At 56.9% G+C, this 21645-nt stretch overlaps 2 protein-coding genes across 2 annotated transcripts; one reads left to right on the top strand and one right to left on the bottom strand.

Annotated features, from left to right (window-relative positions):
* Positions 1 to 1023: 1023 nt before the first annotated feature.
* Positions 1024 to 4361, bottom strand: LOC149523098 (T-cell surface glycoprotein CD1b-3-like). Its single transcript, XM_089770519.1, has 3 exons — positions 4346 to 4361; positions 2614 to 3327; positions 1024 to 1345 (listed from the first exon to the last, which is right to left on the bottom strand). Exons 1-3 carry the CDS (start codon positions 4359 to 4361, stop codon positions 1242 to 1244), a joined length of 834 nt encoding a protein of 277 aa, XP_089626645.1. The 3' UTR covers positions 1024 to 1241.
* A 1223-nt stretch (positions 4362 to 5584) lies between these two features.
* On the top strand, positions 5585 to 20670 carry LOC149523097 (uncharacterized). Its single transcript, XM_089771385.1, has 5 exons — positions 5585 to 5691; positions 9477 to 9564; positions 9946 to 10072; positions 17261 to 17368; positions 18630 to 20670. Exons 2-5 carry the CDS (start codon positions 9550 to 9552, stop codon positions 19688 to 19690), a joined length of 1311 nt encoding a protein of 436 aa, XP_089627511.1. The 5' UTR covers positions 5585 to 5691; positions 9477 to 9549; the 3' UTR covers positions 19691 to 20670.
* Positions 20671 to 21645: the final 975 nt, after the last annotated feature.

The raw sequence follows: 21645 nt of genomic DNA, 5'->3' as shown, positions 1-21645 counted from the left end.
CTTTTTGACCGCCGCTGCACACTGTGTGGATGTTTTCAGAGAACTGTCCACAATAACTCCAAGATCTCTTTCCTGATTTGTCGTAGCCAAATTAGGCCCCATCATACTGTACGTATAGTTGGGGTTATTTTTCCCGATGTGCATTACTTTACACTTATCCACATTAAAGTTCATAGAATCGCAGAATCGTCGAGCCGACAGGTTCGACCTCCCGCCCCGACTCCGTCATCTCAGCTAGGGCTGAACCGCCTGTAGGGATGGAAACTCAAAAGTTGTCCATTCGAAAATACAGCCCATCGGGGAAGGATTCGAATTCGTTTCCCAGCCCCGTTTCTCGACGTCCGGCTCCTCCCTACTAGTGCTGAGATCCAACACCGCGAGCGAACCTATCGTGCACAAGCGTAGCCAAGCATAACTTTGATGGAGTCTACCTTTCCGCCACACCGGCTCGGTTCGGGGGACCCGTGGGCCCGACGCGCCGGCAATCCGTCCTTGTGCGTGCACCGAGTAGCGCCTAGCTCGCAAGGCTAGGGATAGGAAACCGGGACGGGACAACCACCGTCCACACACGAGATCGTCGGGACAAGCCGCGCCCCCGAAGCGTGGTACACGACCCTACAGGCGCAACCGGTTCAGTCAGGGCATTCGGGTTGAAAGGGTTTGACCCCGGGACTCCTTGCGTGGTGCGCAAATGCGGCTGACTCTGGGGCAGTGCAGGGGAGCTTTCAAAGCCGCCCAGCCCAGCTGTTTGGGACAGGAAGTGGAGGCATTTCATGGCTCCATCACGGGTTGGAGGGGATATGAACAGGTCTGGGAAACAGGACGTAAGGGGGTCTTATGGATATCTCTGGGGTGCTTCCTCGGCCTGCCACGAAACCTCGCCCCGGTCCGTCACCGGGCATCGAAAATCGGTCCAGGTAAACGAGGGTCGGTCCTCCTCCCCATGGGACCAAGGGACGAATGTTGCGTGACGCTGCAGGAATCGGCCGCTGGGAGGATGCTAACGTTGGTCCGTCAGTCCTGCCACGTGATGCCCAAAATTCTCTGCTGGTGCCTGCGGTGGGATTTCCCCCCCCCCCCCGACCTTTAATCGAACGTCCCAGGAGTCCTGAGAGCAGGGTGGGGGACGCCGACGGCAGGGTAGACATCGATCAGGGCCAGCGGCGTCCTGCTGCGGTCGTCACAGACTCGCCTCCGTGAAAGGCCCCAAGTCGCACAGGTGGGGGAGACTGGGAGCGGGCTCAGAGTCGTCGTCTGTGCCACAGCCCCACGGCCACGGCAGCCACCGCCAGAGCCCCCAGGGTGAGGCCCACGGCCAGGCCAGGAACCCAGCCCCAGCTGCGCTCTGTAAAACACGAGAGGGAACGGCGCTGGGAACAGCAGTATGACCTCTGCTCCCTCGGCCGGCCCCATGGACCCTCTGCTCCCCCCAGCCTGACCTACGGCCCTCAGACCCACCAGCTCTGTTCCCTTGGCCTCTCCCAGGGCCCCTCCGCTCCCCCCAGCCTGACCCACAGCCCTCAGCCTCACCAGCTCTCTTCCCTCGGCCTCTCCCACGGCCCCTCCGCTCCCCCCAGCCTGACCCACAGCCCTCAGCCTCACCAGCTCTCTTCCCTCGGCCTCTCCCGTGGCCCCTCCGCTCCCCCCAGCCTGACCCACGGCCCTCAGCCTCACCAGCTCTCATCCCTCGGCCTCTCCCACGGCCCCTCCGCTCCCCCCAGCCTGACCCACAGCCCTCAGCCCCAACAGCTCTCTTCCCTCCGCCTCCCCCACGGCCCCTCCGCTCCCCCCAGCCTGACCCACGGCCCTCAGCCTCACCAGCTCTCTTCCCTCGGCCTACCCCATGGACCCTCCGCTCTCCCCAGCCTGACCCACAGCCCTCAGCCCCACCAGCTCTCTTCCCTCCGCCTCCCCCATGGCCCCTCTGCGCTCCCCACCCTGACCCACGGCCCTCAGCCGCACCAGCTCTCTTCCTTCAGCCTCCCCCACGGCCCCTCTGCTCCCCCCAGCCTGACCCACAGCCCTCAGCCCCACCGGCTCTCTTCCCTCAGCCTCCCCCATGGCCCCTCTGCTCCCCCCACCCTGACCCATGGCCCTCAGCCCCCCACTCAGCCGTCTTCCCTCAGCCTCCCCCATGGCTCCTCTGCTGCCCCCAGCCTGACCCACGGCCCTCCGCCCCTCTACCATTAGCCTTCCCTCAGCCTCCCCTGCAAATCCACCCCCCAGCCCGTCCCACGCCAGTTCTACTCCTCTCTCTTGTGCCCACGGCCCTCCATTGCTCCCTAGTCCTGCCCCATGGTCTCCTGCTGCCCCACTGCACCCGGCCTCCTCCACGCCTTCCCCTCAGCCCCCCACCCCATCCCATCCCCCCTTCCGCTCCCCCGCCTCGATCCATCCCCACCCACCCCTCTGCCTCTCCACCCACCCCACCCCACACTCGGGACAGGCAGGAAAACCCCCCGCCTCCCCTGAGGCCCTGACCCCCACCTCAAAGTCCCCTCTCCCCTTTTCCGTCCCGGTGCGGAATAAAATGTCAGCACGCACCAAAGCCAGCGCCAATGTGCACCACCCTCAGACACACAAAGCCCTGCTCAGGAGCAGGGCAGTACCTACCCCAGGGGATCAGCAGGCTCTGGCCCCCCAGGCTGCTGTGCCCCACCCGGCAGGCGTAGCTGTGCCCGTCGTCCGGCCCCACGGCCAGGGAGCTGCGCAGCTGGTAGGTCGGGTCAGTGTTGGGCAGGGTCTTGCCGGAGTCCAGCTGCCAGCCCGGCCCCACCTCCTCCCCGTCCTGCAGCCAGGCCACTTGGACGGGCCGGGGGTAGAACCCGGTGACCCGGCAGACCAGCCGCCACGGCGACCGGCCGCTCTGGGGGAGAAAGACGGGGCAGGGGGAGAGATGATCCACAGTTGTCCCCCCCACGACAGCACCCGCCTCCGCTTCCTGTCCTAAACTGCTGTGCCATGCCTCCTGCGCTCCCCCCCAGACGCAGCTGCATTTCACCCCCAAATCCGCCCCCTGGAGAAACCGCCCGGGTCCTGCCTCACCTTCCCTCTGCAGAGGCGCATTCCCGAACCGGAGGAAGCTCTTCAGCCCATTCACGCACGTGGTTTGCAGGTAAAACTGCAGGACGGTGACCGTGACTCTGTTCCAAGCCAGCGTGTCCCGGGCTTTGAGGGCCGGCGCGTCGCTCCGCCGCACGGCCCAGGCGCCCGCGTCCGTGTCGAAGTGGACCAGGTCCTCCCCGTCCATCCCCACGTCGTGGGACCCCCGGGAGGTGCCGTTCGGGTGGAGTTCGCAACCGGCCGAGCCCTGCATGACAAAGGGGTCTGGACCAGCCAGGGGGGTCAAGGATGGGCCAATCGGTCAGCACTGCTGCAGGGGGCGATAATAGGGGGCAGAAATAAAACCGGGGGGGCGATAAATGCACGCCAACCTGTGGAACTCCTTGCCTCAGGATATTGTGAAGACCAGGTGGTTTACAAAATTCAAACAAGACCTAGACGCATTCATGGAGGTTCATCAATACTTATTAGTCAGGGGGAGTGAACAGAACAGGGAATCCTCACGTGATCCCTCCCCTGACACCGATTTCCAGACAAACAGAGGCTAGGGACATCATCCCTACCCATCCTGGCTGATAGCCATTGATGGACCTAACCGCCATGAGTCTATCTAGTTCTTGCCTGAACCCTATTAAAGTCCTGGCCTGCACAACGTCCTCTGGCGAGGAGTTCCCCAGGTTGTCTGTGCACTGGGTGAAGAACATAAGAACATAGAACATAAAAATGGCCGTACATGGTCAGACCAAAGGTCCATCTAGCCCAGTAGCCTGTCTGCCGACAGTGGCCAGCACCAGGTGCCCCAAAGAGGGTGGACCGAAGACAATGATCACGTGATTTGTCTCCTGCCATCCCTCTCCAGCATCTGACAAATAGAGGCCATTTCTATCCCCTGGCTAGTAGCCTTTTATGGACCTAACCTCCGTGAAATTATCTAGCTTCTCTTTAAACTCTATTATAGTTCTAGCCTTCACAGCCTCCTCTGGCGAGGAGTTCCACAGGTTGACAGTGCATTGTGTGAAGAAGATCTTACTTTTATTGGTTTTAAACCTGCTACCCATACATTTCATTTAGTGTCCTCTAGTTCTTATATTATAGGAACAAGTCAATAACTTTTCTTTATTCACCCTCTCCAGACCACTCGTGCTTTTATAGACCTTGATCCTATCCCCCTTCAGTCTCCTCTTTTCTAAACTGAAAAGTCCCAGTCTCGTTAGCCTTTCCTCATATGGGACCCATTCCAAACCCCTCGATACTGCACCGTTGCTCCAGAAAAGCAACTTACGTGATGCAAATTTCATTCTGAAATAGGTTATTTTGAAATTGGGCCAAATATCGAAATGAAGCGCTCTTCCAAAACATACCTCGCCCTCCTAGTGAACACTGCTTAACCAAAACATTACAATACATTCAGGGCCGCATTATGACTTTCATGGGCCCTAGGCACTCTTGCCTTCGTGGGTCCCTTCCGCCATAAAAAAAAATATTAACAATTATTTTTGATATAACTTTAAATACTTCAACTTTTTTTTTTCTGTTTTAGGCAAAATGTAATAGATTTTCGTGGGCCCTGAAAGTATCGTGAGCCCTAGGCACCGTGCACTCTGGTGTGAGAAAAAAATTAAAACATTTTCTTCGACCCTAAAAGTTCATTTTTTTTCTTCTGATTTTAAAAGAAATGAAGACATTTTCATGGGCCCCTAAAAGTATCGTGAGCCCTAGGCACTGTGCCTACTGTGCCTAATAAATAAGTCGGCCCTGAATAGATTATATAGGCAGCTAAATAAACACACTCGTTAACTTAAACAAAGTTTATTGTGATTCCAGCCAGCGGATTATCTGACCCTTTGGAATGTAGTTGCCTGGGAAACCAAGGTCAGGATACCTGCTTGTGCTGTTTCCAGGCCTGTTTCGAATGGATAGCCTGAATAGGGATTCTTAGCAAAATTCCATGGGCTGCCTCAGTTTACCCCTACACAGGGACGTCGGAATAGCGAGGCCGGTTACGTTCCCAAATCACGGGGGTGCTCAAAAGTCGCCGGACAGCTAGTTCCGGATCCCGAAAGAGCGCCGCAGTGTAGACGCAGCCTGAGCAGGCTCCCATGTGCTTTGTGTGCGGTGAACCCCCCTGCCTTCCCTCTCAGCCCCCACGCCCGCCCTGGTACCCCATCCCCAGCTACCTCCTGCCCCCCATCCTCCCTCCCCCTCACAGCCCCTCCGTAGAAACCTGCGGCCCTTAACCTTGCAGTGCATCCCCCTTATCAAACGCTATTGCCCACCCTGATCTATGGGTCAGACCCACTGTGCTCCCCCCCCCCCCCCCCCGCAAATGATGGCTCCAGCAGCATGTTCAGCACCCGTGGGCCGGGGGTTTGGCTCATCGGGGGGCCGGGTTGGGAAGGGAGGGTCCCCGCCGCTCGGCCCACGGCTCGCAGCCGGGACACGCGTGGGAGGGGGCCCATAAAGCGCCCTGGATACACGGGGCGCGCTAGGACCCAGGGGAAGCCGGGCCGGAGCCAGCCTGGCCGCGGACAGGAGCTGCAAGAGGGACCCTCGCTCCTTGCAGCCCCCTCCCCCCGGGCACGCCCCCCCCCCCCGCTGGGACCCCCCCACACGGCCCGTGGGGAGAAGGTGAGACCCGCCCCCCCCCGGGAGCGCTGCTCCCCCAGGCTTTGCAAGGGGTGGGGGGCTGGGGATTGGGGGGATGGGGGGCACCACGTGTGGGGAGCCCGGGGGGGCAGAGGTGTCTGAGAGTGGGGGGATGGGGGGCAGCCACGTGTGGGGGGCCCAGGAGGGGTAGAGGGATCTGAGAGTGGGGGGATGGGGGCAGCCACATGTGGGGAGCCGGAGGGCAGGGGGATCTGAGAGTGGGGGGATGGAGGGCACCACCTGTGGGGAGCCGGGGGGGCAGGGGGATCTGAGAGTGGGGGGATGGGGGGCAGCCACCTGTGGGGAGCCGGAGGGCAGGGGGATCTGAGAGTGGGGGGACGGGGGGCACCACGTGTGGGGAGCCGGGGGGCTGCAGGGGGATCTGAGAGTGGGGAGATGGGGGGGCACCACGTGTGGGGAGCCGGGGGGGCAGGGGGATCTGAGAGTGGGGGGATGGGGGGCACCACGTGTGGGGAGCCGGGGGGGCAGGGGGATCTGAGAGTGGGGGGATGGGGGGCACCACGTGTGGGGAGCCGGGGGGGCAGGGGGATCTGAGAGTGGGGGGATGGGGGGCACCACGTGTGGGGATCAGGGGGATCTGAGAGTGTGGGGATGGGGGGCACCACGTGTGGGGAGCCGGGGGGGGGCAGGGGGATCTGAGAGTGGGGGGATGGGGGGCAGCCACCTGTGGGGAGCCGGGGGGGCAGGGGGATCTGAGAGTGGGGGGACGGGGGGCACCACGTGTGGGGAGCCGGGGGGGCAGGGGGATCTGAGAGTGGGGGGATGGGGGGCACCACGTGTGGGGAGCCGGGGGGGGGGCAGGGGGATCTGAGAGTGGGGGGATGGGGGGCACCACGTGTGGGGAGCCGGGGGGGGGGCAGGGGGATCTGAGAGTGGGGGGATGGGGGGCACCACGTGTGGGGAGCCGGGGGGGGGCAGGGGGATCTGAGAGTGGGGGGATGGGGGGCACCACGTGTGGGGAGCCGGGGGGGGGGGGGGGGCAGGGGGATCTGAGAGTGGGGGGATGGGGGGCACCACGTGTGGGGAGCCGGGGGGGCAGGGGGATCTGAGAGTGGGGGGATGGGGGGCACCACGTGTGGGGAGCCGGGGGGGGGGGCAGGGGGATCTGAGAGTGGGGGGATGGGGGGCACCACGTGTGGGGAGCCGGGGGGGGGCAGGGGGATCTGAGAGTGGGGGGATGGGGGGCACCACGTGTGGGGAGCCGGGGGGGCAGGGGGATCTGAGAGTGGGGGGATGGGAGGGCACCACGTGTGGGGAGCCGGGGGGGGCAGGGGGATCTGAGAGTGGGGGGATGGGGGGCACCACGTGTGGGGAGCCGGGGGGGGGGCAGGGGGATCTGAGAGTGGGGGGATGGGGGGCACCACGTGTGGGGAGCCGGGGGGGCAGGGGGATCTGAGAGTGGGGGGATGGGGGGCACCACGTGTGGGGAGCCGGGGGGGCAGGGGGATCTGAGAGTGGGGGGATGGGGGGCACCACGTGTGGGGAGCCGGGGGGCTGCAGGGGGATCTGAGAGTGGGGGGATGGGGGGCACCACGTGTGGGGAGCCGGGGGGGGCAGGGGGATCTGAGAGTGGGGGGGAGCAGCGGCATGTGGGGAGCTGCAGGGGGATCTGAGCGTGGGGGGGGGCAGGGATGCAGGAGGGGGCAGATCCGGGGGTGCACAAGGATGTGGGGGGCGGGAAGGGGGGCTGGCCGGAGGAGGGGGAGGGGGAACTCGCAGGGGGAGAATTCTGGGGCTCGGGGGAACAGCTGGGAAACTCGGGGGGGGGGGTTATTGGGAGGGACAATCCAGAGGGCAGGAGAAGGGGGGGGGATGCTGAGAGAGAGACTGGCAGCTCCCCCAACCAATGGGATGAGAGGAAGGGCGGGGCTTGCTCCACCCAGCAGCCAGTGAGGAGCCTGGCCTCCTAGAATGGTCCCAGAAGCATTAGGGGTGGGGGAGCAGGGGGCGCCCCCCAAGACCTCTGACTTGGCCGTGTCAAATCTCCCCCCCACCTCCCCCCCCACACAGCCTGCCTGCCCCTTGTTTGATCCAGACCCTCCTGTCTCTGGGGGGGGGGCTGCCCCCCCAGGTGGAGAAATATCTGGGGGGGGGCTCCCTGCCCCGATTTCCCCAGGGGGGCCGGCGTCCCCCCGGAATCCGGTGGCTTTCTCTCTCGGCGGCGACCGATGACTCCGGAGCCGGCCCCCTGCCCCCATTCCTGGGGCGTCCCTCCCTCCAGAGCAGGGTTTCCAAGCTGTGGGTCGCGACCCCAATATGGGTCGCCGAGTGTGTCCCCAGGTAGCTCCGCCCCCCCCCCTCCTGCGCCCCGTTTTCCTGAATTGTCCCGGGGGGTCCCCGTCTGGAAACGGTTGGGAACCGCTGCTCCGGGGCGTCCGTCTCTTTATCGACTTGGCGGACTCGACTTCCCGCCCGGCTCCGACCTCGGCGGCCGGGCCTGACGCGGGCGTCTCCGGCCTCGGTGCGGCGGCGGCGGCGGCGTGCGCGTCCGCCTTGGCCGGGAGGCCGGCAGCCACGCACCGAGGTAGACGCCGGGGGTGGGGGGAGACGTGTCTCCCTGGGGGCAGCGCCCGGTGGGGGGGGGGGGGTGCTGGGCGTGGCCCCTGCAGGTGACTGCCGTGGGGCAGGGCGTGTGGTGCGGGAGCCCGGCCGCACATGGGGACGCTGGGGGGGGAGACCTGGCTAAGCTGGGGGAGCCTTCACCTTGGCCCCTCGCGGCACGATAGCGACCCCCCCCCCCGTCCTCTTTCCGGGGGCTCGTCTCTCTGATTTCTGGCCCCCCCCCAACCGCCCCCTCTCGCTCCCTGCTCTTGTGTCTGCTCCCCCCCCTTGGGGTCTCCCTGTGCCCGGGGCAGGCTGCTCCGGGGACCCCCCCCAGCCCACGGGCACCTCCTGGAAGGGATGTAGCCAACCCCCCCCCCCCCGGGTGAATCCAGCTCTGTCCAGCCCTCGCTCTTGGGGGGGTCGGGGGATCCCCCCCGCCCCCCACTCCAGGGTGCGGCCAGAGGGCCCAGGTGCTGCACCTGGGCTGGGCAGGGACCGGGGGCAGCCCGAAGGGGGGGGGTCCTCTGGCTGCCCCCCCCCAACTCTCTGGTCACTGCTAGGACCGAGGGGTGCTGCCCTAGCGGGGTCTGGGCTGGGACGGACCATCAGTGAGTAGTGGGGGGGGGGGCAGTTTTTGCTGCGGCTGGAAGGAACCATTCTGGGGCAGGGGACGGGAGAGACCTGGGACGGGGAGTGGGGGGGGGGGGCGAGTCTGCCCAAATGGCCCCTCCCAGCCCCGACGCAGCTCCCGGGCGCCCACCAGGCCCAAAGCAGCGGCCCCGGGGGCATCCCGCCTCCCCCTGCTGTGTGCGGGGGCAGGAACGCGTGGGGGGGGGCAGGAAACACCCCAGGACTGGCAGGGCGGGGGACCGGCCCCTCCCTGCAGCAGGGGGAGGGCAGAGCCGGGTAGAGGCAGCAGGCGCCACCCAGTGGGGAGGGGAGGGGGTCCCGGCTCCCAGCCCCCTTCCCCACAGCCCCGGCCTGAGGAGACGGTGAGGGGCAGGGGGAGGAAAAGCCAGGTCCTGCCCCTGCCTGCTGCCCCGTTCCTGGCGGGAGGTGTTGCCCACGGGGGCCGGGGTCGGGGGGAGCCACCCCTCTCAGGGTCCCCCCTGCAGGGAGGGAACCTGCGGGGGGGGGGGGAAGCCGGGTATGACAGGGACAACAGTTAATTCACAATCCCCCCCCCTTCCTTCCCCGGACAGGCGGCAGCGCGACGGTCCCATTTGGCCCCCGGCCGTCCCATCTCCCCCGGGGCCGGGCAGGGACACAGCTGGGATGGAGCCGGCTCAGGTAGGGGAGCTCGGGGGGGGGGGGGGCGGACACTCACAGGGAGGGGGCAGGGTGGGATAAACCTGCTAAGACCTACTCAGCCTGGGCCCCGATTTATACCTAGGCCAGTGTATGTGTGTGGGGGGGTCAGTATTCCCCCGTTTCTGACTCAGGAAACTCCCCCCCGGGCAGGGTTGGGCAAGCGGAGCAGAGCGCCGGAGCCTGAACCCCCTAGGCAGAGCCGGGGGGGGGGGGGGGTACAAAGGGGCAGAGCTGGGATTCCGGTCCCTGTCACCTCAGCTCTCCTCTCTGTCTCCCCTGGGTGGGGTGGTGGTGGGGGGGGATTCTGCCCCCCTCCCTTGTGACGAGTGGGGCTGTGGCGGGGGTCCCCTGTCGTTGCAGGGGCCGGTGACCTTCGAGGAGGTGGCCGTGTACTTCACCGCAGGGCAGGGGGCGCTGCTGGGCCCGGCGCAGAGAGCCCTCTACCGGGACGTCATGCGGGAGAACTACGAGACGGTGACCGGGCTGGGTGAGGATTCCCATGGCCGGCGGCGCCCTGGGGCCGGCGTGTCCGCGTCGGGTCGGGTCCCCGGGGGGGAACCGTTCCCCGCCCCCTTTCCCGCGGGGGAGGCGAGTGCGAAACCCAACAGACCTGCCGATTCCCGCGCTTCCTGCCGACTCTCCCGGGGCAGGGACCGTGGGGCACCCGTTCTCCCACGTCCCCGCCCCCCTTCTGCCAGCACCGCTCGTGACCAGGGCCGCATTACGACTTTCGTGGGCCCTAGGCACTTTTGCCTTCGTGGGCCTCTCCCACCATAATTTAAATTATTTTTGCTCTAACTTTAAATACGGCGACATTTTATTTTTTTCCCGTTTTCAGCAAAATGTAAGAGATTTTCGGGGGCCCGAAAAGTTTCATTTTTTTCTCATGTGAGAAACAAATGAAAACATTTTCTTGCACCCTAAAAGTTCATTTTTTTCCTTGTGATTTTAAAAGAAATTAAAACATTTTCATGGGCCCCTAAAAGTATCATGGGCCCTAGGCACCGTGCCTAATGGGTAAGTCGGCCCTGCTCATGACCCGCCCCTGGGAGCGGAGGGACACCCCACCCGGGTAGGCAGGGGCATCCCCGGGCAGGCCGAAGCGCCGTTCGGGTTGCAGCTGGCAAGGGGGGCGGAGGGGAACAAGGGAAGTTTCTCCAGGCCTGTTCGTAGTCAGAGGGGGGTGTGGGAGAAAAATCAAATAACTCCAATTGTGTCTAAGGGGGGACTGTGCAGGAAATCAAAACTTTCTAAAAGAAAACTGCTGTAAGGGTTAAAAGTTTTCCAGGCCTCTCTCCCTGTAACAGAGAGAAATCATCTTAACTCTAATCAAGACCCTTGCAATGCCTCCTATCCCACTGCTGACACCAATTACTGGAGGGAGGAGGTAACCTAGTGACAGAGGATGTGGGAAAAGCTGAAGGACTCAATGCTTTCTTTGCTTCTGTATTCACGGACAAGGTCAGCACCCGGACTAATGCCCTAGGCAGTATGGGGAGGAGGTGGGGAGCCCTCGGTGGAGAAAAAACGGGTTACGGACTATTTAGAAAAGTTGGACACGCACAAATCCATGGGGCTGGATTTAAGGCAGCCGAGGGACCTGAGGGAGTTGGCAAATGTCATTGCGGAGCCTTTGGCCATGATCTTTGAAAAGTCGTGGAGCTCGGGAGAGATGCCGGATGATTGGAAAACGGCAAATGTAGTGCCCAGCTTTGAAAAAGGGGAAAAAGTTCCCGCTGGGAAAAATCATCCATGAAAGGCAAGCCAAGAGAGTGGGGGGAAAAGCCATGGAGAGGGGAAAGTGATCATCCATGATTTTTCCCGCCGGGTTGGGTGAGGATTCCCGCGGCGCCTCACCGCGGAAAAATCCTGGAGGGGATCCTTAAGGAATCCATTTTGAAGCACTTGGAAGAGGGGAAAGTGATCAGGAATAGTCAACGTGGATTCACGAAGGGCAAGTCGTGCCCAGCCAACCTGATGAGCTAACTGGCTCGGGGGATACGGGAAAGTCGGTGGATGTGATAGACCTGGACTTTAGCAAAGCTTTTGATACCGTCTCCCACAATATTCGTGCCAGCGAGTAAAGAAAGTCTGGATTGGATAAATGGTGGATAGAAAGCTGGCGAGATTGTCCGGCCCAGCGGGTAGTGATCAACAGCTCGATGTCAGGTTGGCGGTCGGTGTCTAGCGGAGTGCCCCAAGGATCGGTTGTAGGGCTGGTTTTGTTCAACATCTTTATGAATGACCTGGAGGAGGGGATGGATTGCACCCTCAGCAAGTTTGCAGGTGACACTGAGGTAGGGGGAGAGGTAGATACGCGGGAGGGCAGGGAGAGGGGTCCAGAGTGACCTGGACAGATTAGAGGATTGGGCCACAAGAAATCGGATGAGGTTCAACAAGGACAAGTGCAGAGTCCTGCCCTCGGGACGGAAGAATCCCGAGTATTGTTACAGGCTGGGGACCGACTGGCTAAGCAGCAGTTCTGCAGAAAAGGACCTGGGGGTTACAGTGGGTGAGAAGCTGGAGATGAGTCAACAGGGGCCCTTGTAGCCAAGAAGGCGAATGGCGTATTGGGGGGCATTAGGAGGAGTATTGCCAGCAGATCCAGAGATGTCATTATTCCCCTTGTGAGGCCACATCTAGGCTATGTCTAGATTGGCATGATTTTCCGCAAATGCTTTTAATGGAAAAGTTTTCCGTTAAAAGCATTTGCGGAAAAGAGCGTCTAGTTTGGCACGGACACTTTTCCCCAAAAGCACTTTTTGTGGAAAAGCGTCCGTGGCCAATCTAGACGCGCTTTTGCGCAAGAAAGCCCCAATCGCCATTTTCGCCACCGGGGCTTTTTTGCGCAAACCAAATCTGAGCTGTCTACACTGGCCCTTTTGCGCCAAAGCTTTTCCGCAAAAGGACTTTTGCCCGAACGGGAGCAGCATCGTATTTCCGCAACAAGCCCTGATTTCTTCCATGAGATCGTCAGTGCTCTTGCGGAAATTCAAGCGGTCAGTGTAGCAGCTGCTTTTGCGGAAAAACTTGCCAGTCTAGACACAGCCCTGGAGTACTGTGTCCAGTTCTGGGCCCCCCACTACAAAAAGGATGCGGACGCATTGGAGAGGGTCCGGCGGAGGGCGACCAAAATGATTCGGGGGCTGGAGCACAGGACTTACGAGGAGAGGCTGAGGGAGTTGGGGATAATTCAGTCTGGAGAAGAGAAGAGAAGAGAAGAGAAGAGAAGAGAAGAGAAGAGAAGAGAAGAGAAGAGAAGAGAAGAGTGAGGGGGGATTTGAGAGCAGCCTTCAACTCCCTGAAGGGGGGGTCCAAAGAGGATGGAGAGAGGCCGTTCTCAGTGGGGGCAGATGCAGAACGAGGAGCAACGGTCCCAAGTTGCAGTGCGGGAGGTCTAGGTTGGACATTAGGAAAAAACGATTTCCCGAGGCAGGTGGGGAAGCCCTGGGATGGGTTCCCTAGGGAGGGGGTGGACTCTCCATCTCTAGGGGTGTTTCAGTCCCGGCTGGACACAGGCCTGGCTGGGATGATGGAGTCGGGTTGGTCCTGTTTTGGGCAGGGGGCTGGACCCGATGGCTGCCCTGGGATTCTAGGATTCTGCGAGCCAAAGGCTGAGACAGGCCAATCCCTCCCTCTCGCCAACCTCCCGGGACTCTAGCAAGTCGATAGCAGCCCTGGAGCCCCCATTACAATGTTGCCATAACTCCTCTCCGGTCCTGATCCGCAGTGTCCGAACCCCTGTCCTGTTTGCGCCCATCCTCACCCACTGACAGGGTCGCCGGGCACTTCCCTTCATGGGACCGGCCCCGGGCGTGGGGCGGGCGCTGGGGGTTCAGAGCTAGGCAGGGGTTTCCCCCTGCCTCCCAAAATCTGCCCCCTCCGGGGGCCTTATCGACCATGTTCCTGTCCATTTGGATCCCCCGGCACAATTTGAGGTCGACTGAAAAAGCAGATCCTAGATCACTAGAACTGGAAGGGACCTGGGCAATTTATTCCAGTGTTTCTCCTCTACTTTTCTACCGCTTCCCATTTATCCACAAGAGTTGTTGTCCTGTCAGCTTGACTTTGACATGCTTTGTTCTTTACAAAGTTTACAAAGTTTACAGAGTAACTTTCCAAAGTTACCTGTTACCTTATTATCTTCCAGGGCTGTGTCTACACTGGTCACTTATTCCGGAAAATCAGCCGCTTTTCCGGAATCACTTGCCAGCTGTCTACACTGGCCACTTGAATTTCCGGAAAAGCACTGACGATCTCATGTAAAATGGTCAGTGTTTTTCCGGACATACTATGCTGCTCCCGTTCGGGCAAAAGTCCTTTTCCGGAAAACTGTTCCGGAAAAGGGCCAGTGTAGACAGCAGAGATTTCTTTTCCGCAAAAAAGCCCCGCTCGCGAAATGGCGATTGGGGCTTTTTTGCAGAAAAGCACGTCTAGATTGGCCACGGACGCTTTTCCGGAAAAAGTGCTTTTGTGGAAAAGCGTCCTGCCAATGTAGACGCGCTTTTTCCGAAAATGCTTTTAACGGAAAAGTTTTCCATTATAGAATCATAGAATCCTAGGACTGGAAGGGACCTCGAGAGGTCATCGAGTCCAGCCCCCCGCCCTCAAGGCAGGCCCAAGCTCCGTCTACACCATCCCTGACAGATGTCTATCTAACCTGTTCTTAAATATCTCCAGAGAGGGAGATTCCACCACCTCCCTGGGCAATTTATTCCAATATTTGACCACCCTGACAGTTAGGAACTTTTTCCTAATGTCCAGCCTAAACCTCCCCTGCTGCACTTTAAGCCCATTACTCCTTGTCCTGTCCTCAGAAACCAAGAGGAACAAATTTTCTCCTTCCTCCTTGTGACACCCTTTAGATATTTGAAAACCGCTCTCATGTCCCCCCTTAATCTTCTTTTTTCCAAACTAAACAAGCCCAGTTCATGAAGCCTGGCTTCATAGGTCATGTTCTCTAAACCTTTGATCATTCTTGTCGCTCTTCTCTGTACCCTTTCCAATTTCTCCACATCTTTCTTGAAATGTGGCGCCCAGAACTGGACACAGTACTCCAGCTGAGGCCTAACTAGTGCAGAGTAGAGTGGCAGAATGACTTCACGAGTTTTGCTTACGACACAGCTGTTGATACAACCTAGAATCATATTTGCTTTTTTTGCAACAGCATCACACTGTTGGCTCATATTCAACTTGTGGTCCACTATGACCCCTAGATCCCTTTCCGCCATGCTCCTTCCTAGACAGTCGCTTCCCATCTTGTATGTATGGAACTGATTGTTCCTTCCTAAGTGGAGCACTTTGCATTTCTCTTTATTAAACCTCATCCTGTTTACCTCTGACCATTTCTCTAACTTGCTAAGGTCATTTTGAATTATGTCCATTATAAGCATTTCCGGAAAAGGGTGCCAGTGTAGACGTAGCCTAGATGTTTGCAGATGGATTCCTCAATGACTTGTTCCATTATCTTCCCTGGCCCAGAAGTTAAATTGATTGGTCTGTGGTTTCCTGGCTTGTTCTTGTTTCCCTTTTTATAGCTGGGCACTAGATTTGCCCTTTTCCAGTCTTCTGGAATTTCTCCCGACTTCCATGATTTTTCAAAGATGATGGCTAAAGGCTCAGCTACCTCCTCTATCAGCAACTTGCGTATTCTAGGATGCATTTCATCAGGCCCTGGTGACGTGCCGGCATCTCATTTTTCTCCGTGATTTTTAACTTGTTCTTTCCCTAGTATGGCTTCTGAACCGACCCCATTTTCACTGGTGGCGTCCAATCGCCACCAATCTTCTTGGTGAAAATCGGAACAAAGAAGTCGTTAAGCACCTCTGCCAATTTCCACGTTTGCTGTTGTAGTTTTTCCTCTTTTCACTGAGCATTGGAGGATGGAGAAAGGCTGTTCACGATAGTGACGGACGGCAGAACGAGGAGCAATGGTCTCAAGTTACAGTGGGAGAGGTCTAGGTTGGAGATTAGGAAAAACGATTTCCCTAGGAGGGTGGGGAAGAACTGGGATGTGTTCCCTAGGGAAGGGGTGGACTCTCCATCCCTAGAGGTTTTTACGTCGCTGCTTGACAAAGTCCTAGCTGGGTTGATTTAGTTGGGATTGGTCATCCGTTGGGGAGGGGGCTGGACTTGATGACCTTCTGAGGTCTCTTCCAGCTCTATGATTCACCCCATCCTTGGTCTTCCCCTTGCTTCTAACATATTTGCAGAGGGTTTTCTTGTGTGTCTCTAGCAAGTTTGATCTCGTTTTGTGCCTTGACCTTTCTAATTTTGCCCGACAGCCTTGTGTTATTTTATAGTCATCCTTTGTGATTTCCACTTTTTGTAAGACTCTTTTTTTTTCATGTTTAGATCATTCCGAGATCTCCTCGTTAGATTAGAATGGTCTCCTGCCAGAGTTCCTAAATTTCCTGCAGAGTAGAATACAGCTGGTCCCCGAGTTACGAACGCATTGACTAATGACCGTTCGTATTTACGACCAACCTCCTCTACAGCCGGTCCCCAAGTTACAAACGCAATCCGTGCTTATGAACAGCGCCGCCATACGTAAGTGAATGTTATCCGACTTGCGAACAGATCAATTTACGACCTAGTGTTTGGTACGTAACTTGTTCGTAACTCGGGGACCGGCTATAGTTTGGTGTTCTGCTGTTAACACTGCCTCTTTGAAAACCTGCCAATTGTCTGCAGTTGTTTTTCCTCTTAGGGTACGTCTAGACGACAGGCTTCTGTTGACAAAGAGCGTGTAGACGACATCCAGTTCTGTCGACAAAGCAAGCCACTTTGTCGACATAACAGTGTAGACACAAAGGACAGTGTAGATGCAATAACGCCTTCTGTCGACAGAACTCTGTCGACAAAAGTCATTATTCCTCGTAGAATGAGGTTTACAGACATCGACAAAACTGCTGAGTTCTGTCGACGATATGTCGACAGAACTCAGCGGCAGTGTAGACACAGATATAGTTTTGTCGACAAAAGTCCACTTTTATCGACAAAACCCTGTAGTCTAGACACACCCTTAGTTTCGCTTTCCCTGGTATCTTAGCTACCCTCTCGACTTGATTTTGCTTCTCTTCCTTCTACCTTTCCTTAGAGTGATCATCTCTGTCATTTTATCATCTCTTTCACCCAAGCTGCCTTGCACTTTCAAATTCTCCATCAGTTCCTCCCTGTTTCAGCGGGGTAGCCGCGCGAGTCTTTAAGTCCTCTCAGGGTGCGTCTACACTGCACCGCAGGTCGAAATATGACATGCAATTTGATTCTGTTTCCGAATAGCGTGTCTCGATATTGGATGTTGCCTACCCAGCGCTTATTTCAAAATAGATCGCTATGCTGAAACGTCCTCTTGTGTAATTAGGTGTACAGGGATGTCGGAATAGCAAGGCTGGGATGTTTTGGAATAATGGGAATGCTCAAAAGACGCGGAATAGCTATTTCGGGATGTAGCCTAAGATGCTGCAGGACGATTTATTGGTTTTGAAGTTTTTTTCAGTTCCTCCCGATAAATCAAATCTCGAAGTGTCTCTCTCTTAGTACCTTCCTCTGCCTTCTGAAAAAAAAATCTCCCGTATGGCCCCAAAACTTCTTGGATGGTCTGCGTCCATTGCGACAAACACCTCCCCCATCTCCAGGGCACTCTGATAATGTCTGTTTTCACCCCCCTGGGCAGGACTCCCCGTTCCCAAACCTGACCTGATTGCCCGGCTGGAAGCAGGGGAAGATCCGTGGGTCCCGGAACTACAGGTCTCCGAGGAAAGGAAGATCCCAGGCGGCACAGGTGAGGAGTTTGTGACTCTGACCAAGTGTCTGGCCAATGAAGGAAGACGCTGGAAAGCCCCAACGTGTGGGGTGACTTCACCGAGGTCAGACAGAGGTTAGATATCACTCTTGGCTTCCACCCACCCTGTTAGCTGTCATAAGAACGGCCAGGCTGGGTCAGACCAAAGGTCCATCCCGCCTGCCGACAGTGGCCAATGCCAGATGCCCCCAGAGGGAGGGAACCGAACAGGGAATCCTAACGTGATCCCTCTCCTGTCGCCCATTCCCAGCAGCTGACAAACAGAGGCCAGGGACACCCATCTGTACCCATCCTGGCTACATGGACCTCACCTCCATGAATCTATTTAGCTTTTTTTTGAACCCTGTCTTCACAACATCCTCTGGCAAGGAGTTCCACAGATTGCCGGTGGATTATGTTCCACAGGCTGCCTGTGAGCTTCCTTTGGTTGGTTTTCAACCTGCTACCTATTCATTTCATCTGGCGACCCCTAGTTTTTATGTTATGGGATCAAGAAAATAACTTTCCTTCATTCACTTTTTCCACACCCGTCATGATTTTGTAGACCTCGATCCTATCCCCCTTTAGTTTCCTCTTTTTTAAGCTGACAAGTCCCAGTCTTTTTAGTCTCTCCTCACGTGACACCCCTTCCAAACTCCTCATCATTTTTTGTTGCCCTTCTCTGAACATTTTCCAACACCAAGGCTACGTCTACACAGGCGCGTACTCACGCAAAAACTCTTTTGCGGAAGAGTTCTTCTGCACCAACTCTTCCAGAAGAGAGCGTCTACACTGGCATGTGCCTTTTCACAAGAGATGTGCTTTTGCGCAAGAGCATCCGTGCCAGCGTAGACGCTGTCTTGCGCAAGAAAGCTCTGATGGCCATTTTAACCATCGGACTTTCTTGCGCAAGAAATTCACGTTGCCTGTCTACACTGGCCTCTTCTGGAAGAACTCTTGCGCAAAAGGGCTTCTTCCTGAGAGGGAGCGTCAGAGTTTTTGCGCAAGAAGCCCTGATTTTATACATTAGAACGTCAGTTTACTTGCGCAAGAACACATGGCCAGTGTAGACGGGCAGCAAGTTTTTGCACAAGAGCGGCTGCTTTTGCGCGAGATCATGCCAGTGTAGATACATCCCTATATCCAATTTCTCAGATTCTTCCAGCTGTTACTGTGTTGTGTTTACCTTTTTTGATGTTCTCTTTTGTGCCAACCCAGGTGACGACTCCTGCCTTGATTCTCTCTCTCTCTTCCCCTACAGAGAAGGGGAATCCATCCCCGGAAGGTCCTGAGGAAGTGGAATGGCAAAAGACTTTTATGAGAAGAGCGGACGGACTTTTCCCCCAGCGCTTGGAACAGAGAGACGCCTGGAGGAATGGGCCAGAAAGGACGCTGGAAAACAGCCTACAGCGGAAAGCAGCTGAATCTGTTGAATGTGGCAGAGGAGGAAATGGTCCTAGCGAACGCACGGTTGAGCAGAAAAGTCCCATGGATTATGGGAAAAGCTTTGTTCAGCTCTCAGGCCTCGTTAGCCACGGGAGAATCCGCCCGGGAGAAAGTCCCTGTAAGTGCTCGGATTGCGCGAGAAACTTTCATCAGAGCTCAGATCTTTCTGGCCACCGAAGAGGGCTCACAGGAGAGAGACCGTATCAGTGCCGTGAGTGTGGGAAAAGCTTCCGTGCCACATCGTCCCTTGTTCACCACGCGAGAACCCACACGGGAGAGAAACCCTATCAATGCACGGACTGTGAGAAAAGCTTCACGCGGAGCTCCATTCTTACGAGGCACCGCAGACTGCACACGGGAGAGCGACCCTATCCATGCTTCGAGTGCGGGAAAATTTTCAGCGTCCCATCCGCCCTCCTTCGACACCGGAGGACCCACACGGGAGAGAAACCCTTCCACTGCTCAGACTGTGGGAAGAGCTTCAGTGATGGTTCAGTGCTTATTAACCATAGACGAACCCACACAGGGGAGAAACCCTTTACATGCTTGGACTGTGGGAAAAGTTTTGCACAGAACGCAAACCTTATTACTCATCGGAGACTGCACACTGGAGAGAAACCCTATAAATGTACAGACTGTGGGAGAGGGTTCAGTCAGCGGTCCAGCCTTATTAGCCACGGAAGAATTCATACGGGAGAGAGACCCTATGCATGTTCGGACTGCAAGAAAAGCTTTAGACATTACTCGGTCCTTACTAACCATTTGAGGATCCACACGGGAGAGAGACCTTATAAATGCTTGGCGTGCGGGAAAAGCTTTTATCAGAACTCACATCTTGTCACCCATCGGAGACTGCACACACAGCAGCAGTCGTAAGAATTGTTCGCGCGTGGGAAAAACTTCAAGGAGAGTTCACAACTTCACGAAGGGAAAACTCCTCGAAGGGTCTCCACCGTGGGATACGTCCCGTCAGACGATCAAACCTTGTTTCATGTCGGACAATCCACGCAGAAGAGAAATGCTTGGATGAGGGGAAAAGTTTCGAAAGTTCAGGGGGAAAAAAATCGGTCTGAGCTCAGACATGATTCCACGTGTCATAACGCAGTGTTTTTCAACCATTTTTTTTATTAAGTAAAAACCAAAAATTATAAGTACCCCCAGTGCCTACCATTTTCAGACACACACAGTTTTCTTCTAGCGTACAAAGCACTAGAGATTTACGTTACTGTAGTCCAGCTAGGGATGTAATAGCGTAGTCCAGTGTTTCTCAAGCTTTTTTAAAACAATCCCCCTTTTTCAAAAAAACATTATAACATTTTCAGACACACAGGCTACATCTAGACTGGCATGATTTTCCGCAAATGCTTTTCACGGAAAACTTTTCCGTGAAAAGCATTTGCGGAAAAGAGCATCTAGATTGGCACGGATGATTTTCCGCAAAAGCACTTTTTGCGAAAAAGCATCCGTGCCAATCTAGACGCGGTTTTGCGCAAGAAAGCCCCGATCGCCATTTTTGCGATCGGGGATTTTTTGCGCAAAACAATACCGCGTTGTCTACACTGACCCTCTTGCGCAAAAGCATCTGCGCAAGAGGGCTTTTTCCCGAACGGGAGCAGCACAGCATTTCCGCAAGAAGCACCGATTTCACTCAGTGCTCTTGCAGAAATTCAAGCGGCCAGTGTAGACAGCTGGCAAGTTTTTCCGCAAAACTTGCCAGTCTAGACGCAGCCACACAGTTTTCTTCTACCGTTGCAACACATTTGTTTAAACAACGTCATCGTAGCCGGGCAGGCGATGACATTTTTGGGTGTCAAAAGTACCAAAATAATAAAGCGCTGTCAAACTTAAAACAAAAATTCAGTTTTCTCCAAATTTCAATTGTGTCGACGTATCTCCCCTCCCCGACTTCTCTCGAGGACTCGTACCACTGGTTGAGAAACACTGTCATAACGGACAGAATGTGGTGGATGCGTAAGTTGCTGCTTTCATCAGAGACGCCTCCACGAAGGAGACCTTCTATCAGTGGCCTAAAAGGGCCAGGCCTATTAAAAACTCCCATTACCCTGATTCTCGCCCTCCGCAATGGCGTGTGGTTCCCGCATGCCCATCTCCGGCAGCTGGTCTGGTTCAGGAGCAGCTGCCTCTGAGCCAATCGGGAACCCTCTTGCTTTGCCTGTTCCGTACAGACCCCATGAAATGGAAGAGAAGTCCCAATCTGCCCCTCACCCTTGCGTCAGGCCTGGCTGCTGAACTGAGGGGTTTCCTGCCTCCGGCTCCTCATTTTGATTTTCTGAGGAAAAATTGTGGTGGACGCCACCTTGCTTGTCAAAAACCTTAGGTCTATATAGAATCACAGAATACTAGGACTGGAAGGGACCTCGAAAGGTTATCGAGTCCAGCCCCCTGCCCTCATGGCAGGACCCAATACTGTGTAGAACATCCCTGATAGACATTTATCCAACCTACTCGTAAATATCTCCGGAGATGGGGATTCCACAACCTCCCTGGGCAATTTATTCCAGTGTTTGACCACCTTGACAGGTAGGAACTTTTTCCTAATGTCCAACCTCAACCACCCTTGCTGCAGTTTAAGCCCATTGCTGCTTGTTCTATCCTCAGAGGCCGAGATGAACAAGTTTTCTCCCTCCTCCTCATGACACCCTTTTAGATACCTGAAAACGGCTCTCCTGTCCCCCCTCAATCTTCTCTCTTCTAAACTAAACAAACCCAATTCTTTCAGCCTTCCTTCCTAGCTCATGTTCTCTCGACCTTTCATCATTCCTGTTGCTCTTCTCTGGCCCCTCTCCAATTTCTCCACATCTTTCTTGAAA

Source organism: Pelodiscus sinensis, chromosome 19, assembly GCF_052426305.1.
Source record: "Pelodiscus sinensis isolate ZL-2025 chromosome 19, ASM5242630v1, whole genome shotgun sequence".
NCBI lineage: Eukaryota > Metazoa > Chordata > Testudines > Trionychidae > Pelodiscus > Pelodiscus sinensis.
Note: the sequence above shows the minus strand (reverse complement) of the source record. Positions and strands in the feature narration are given on the sequence as shown.

What these genes read in the sequence shown, in the direction of transcription:
- LOC149523098 (XM_089770519.1), bottom strand. An exon ending in GAGCCTGCTGATCCCCTGGG is followed by an intron (nt 1,346 to 2,613) that starts GTAGGTACTGCC and finishes CGTGTTTTACAG; the next exon opens with AGCGCAGCTGGGGCTGGGTT.
- LOC149523097 (XM_089771385.1), top strand. An exon ending in CGAGACGGTGACCGGGCTGG is followed by an intron (nt 10,073 to 17,260) that starts GTGAGGATTCCC and finishes CCCCCTGGGCAG; the next exon opens with GACTCCCCGTTCCCAAACCT. An exon ending in GAAGATCCCAGGCGGCACAG is followed by an intron (nt 17,369 to 18,629) that starts GTGAGGAGTTTG and finishes CTTCCCCTACAG; the next exon opens with AGAAGGGGAATCCATCCCCG.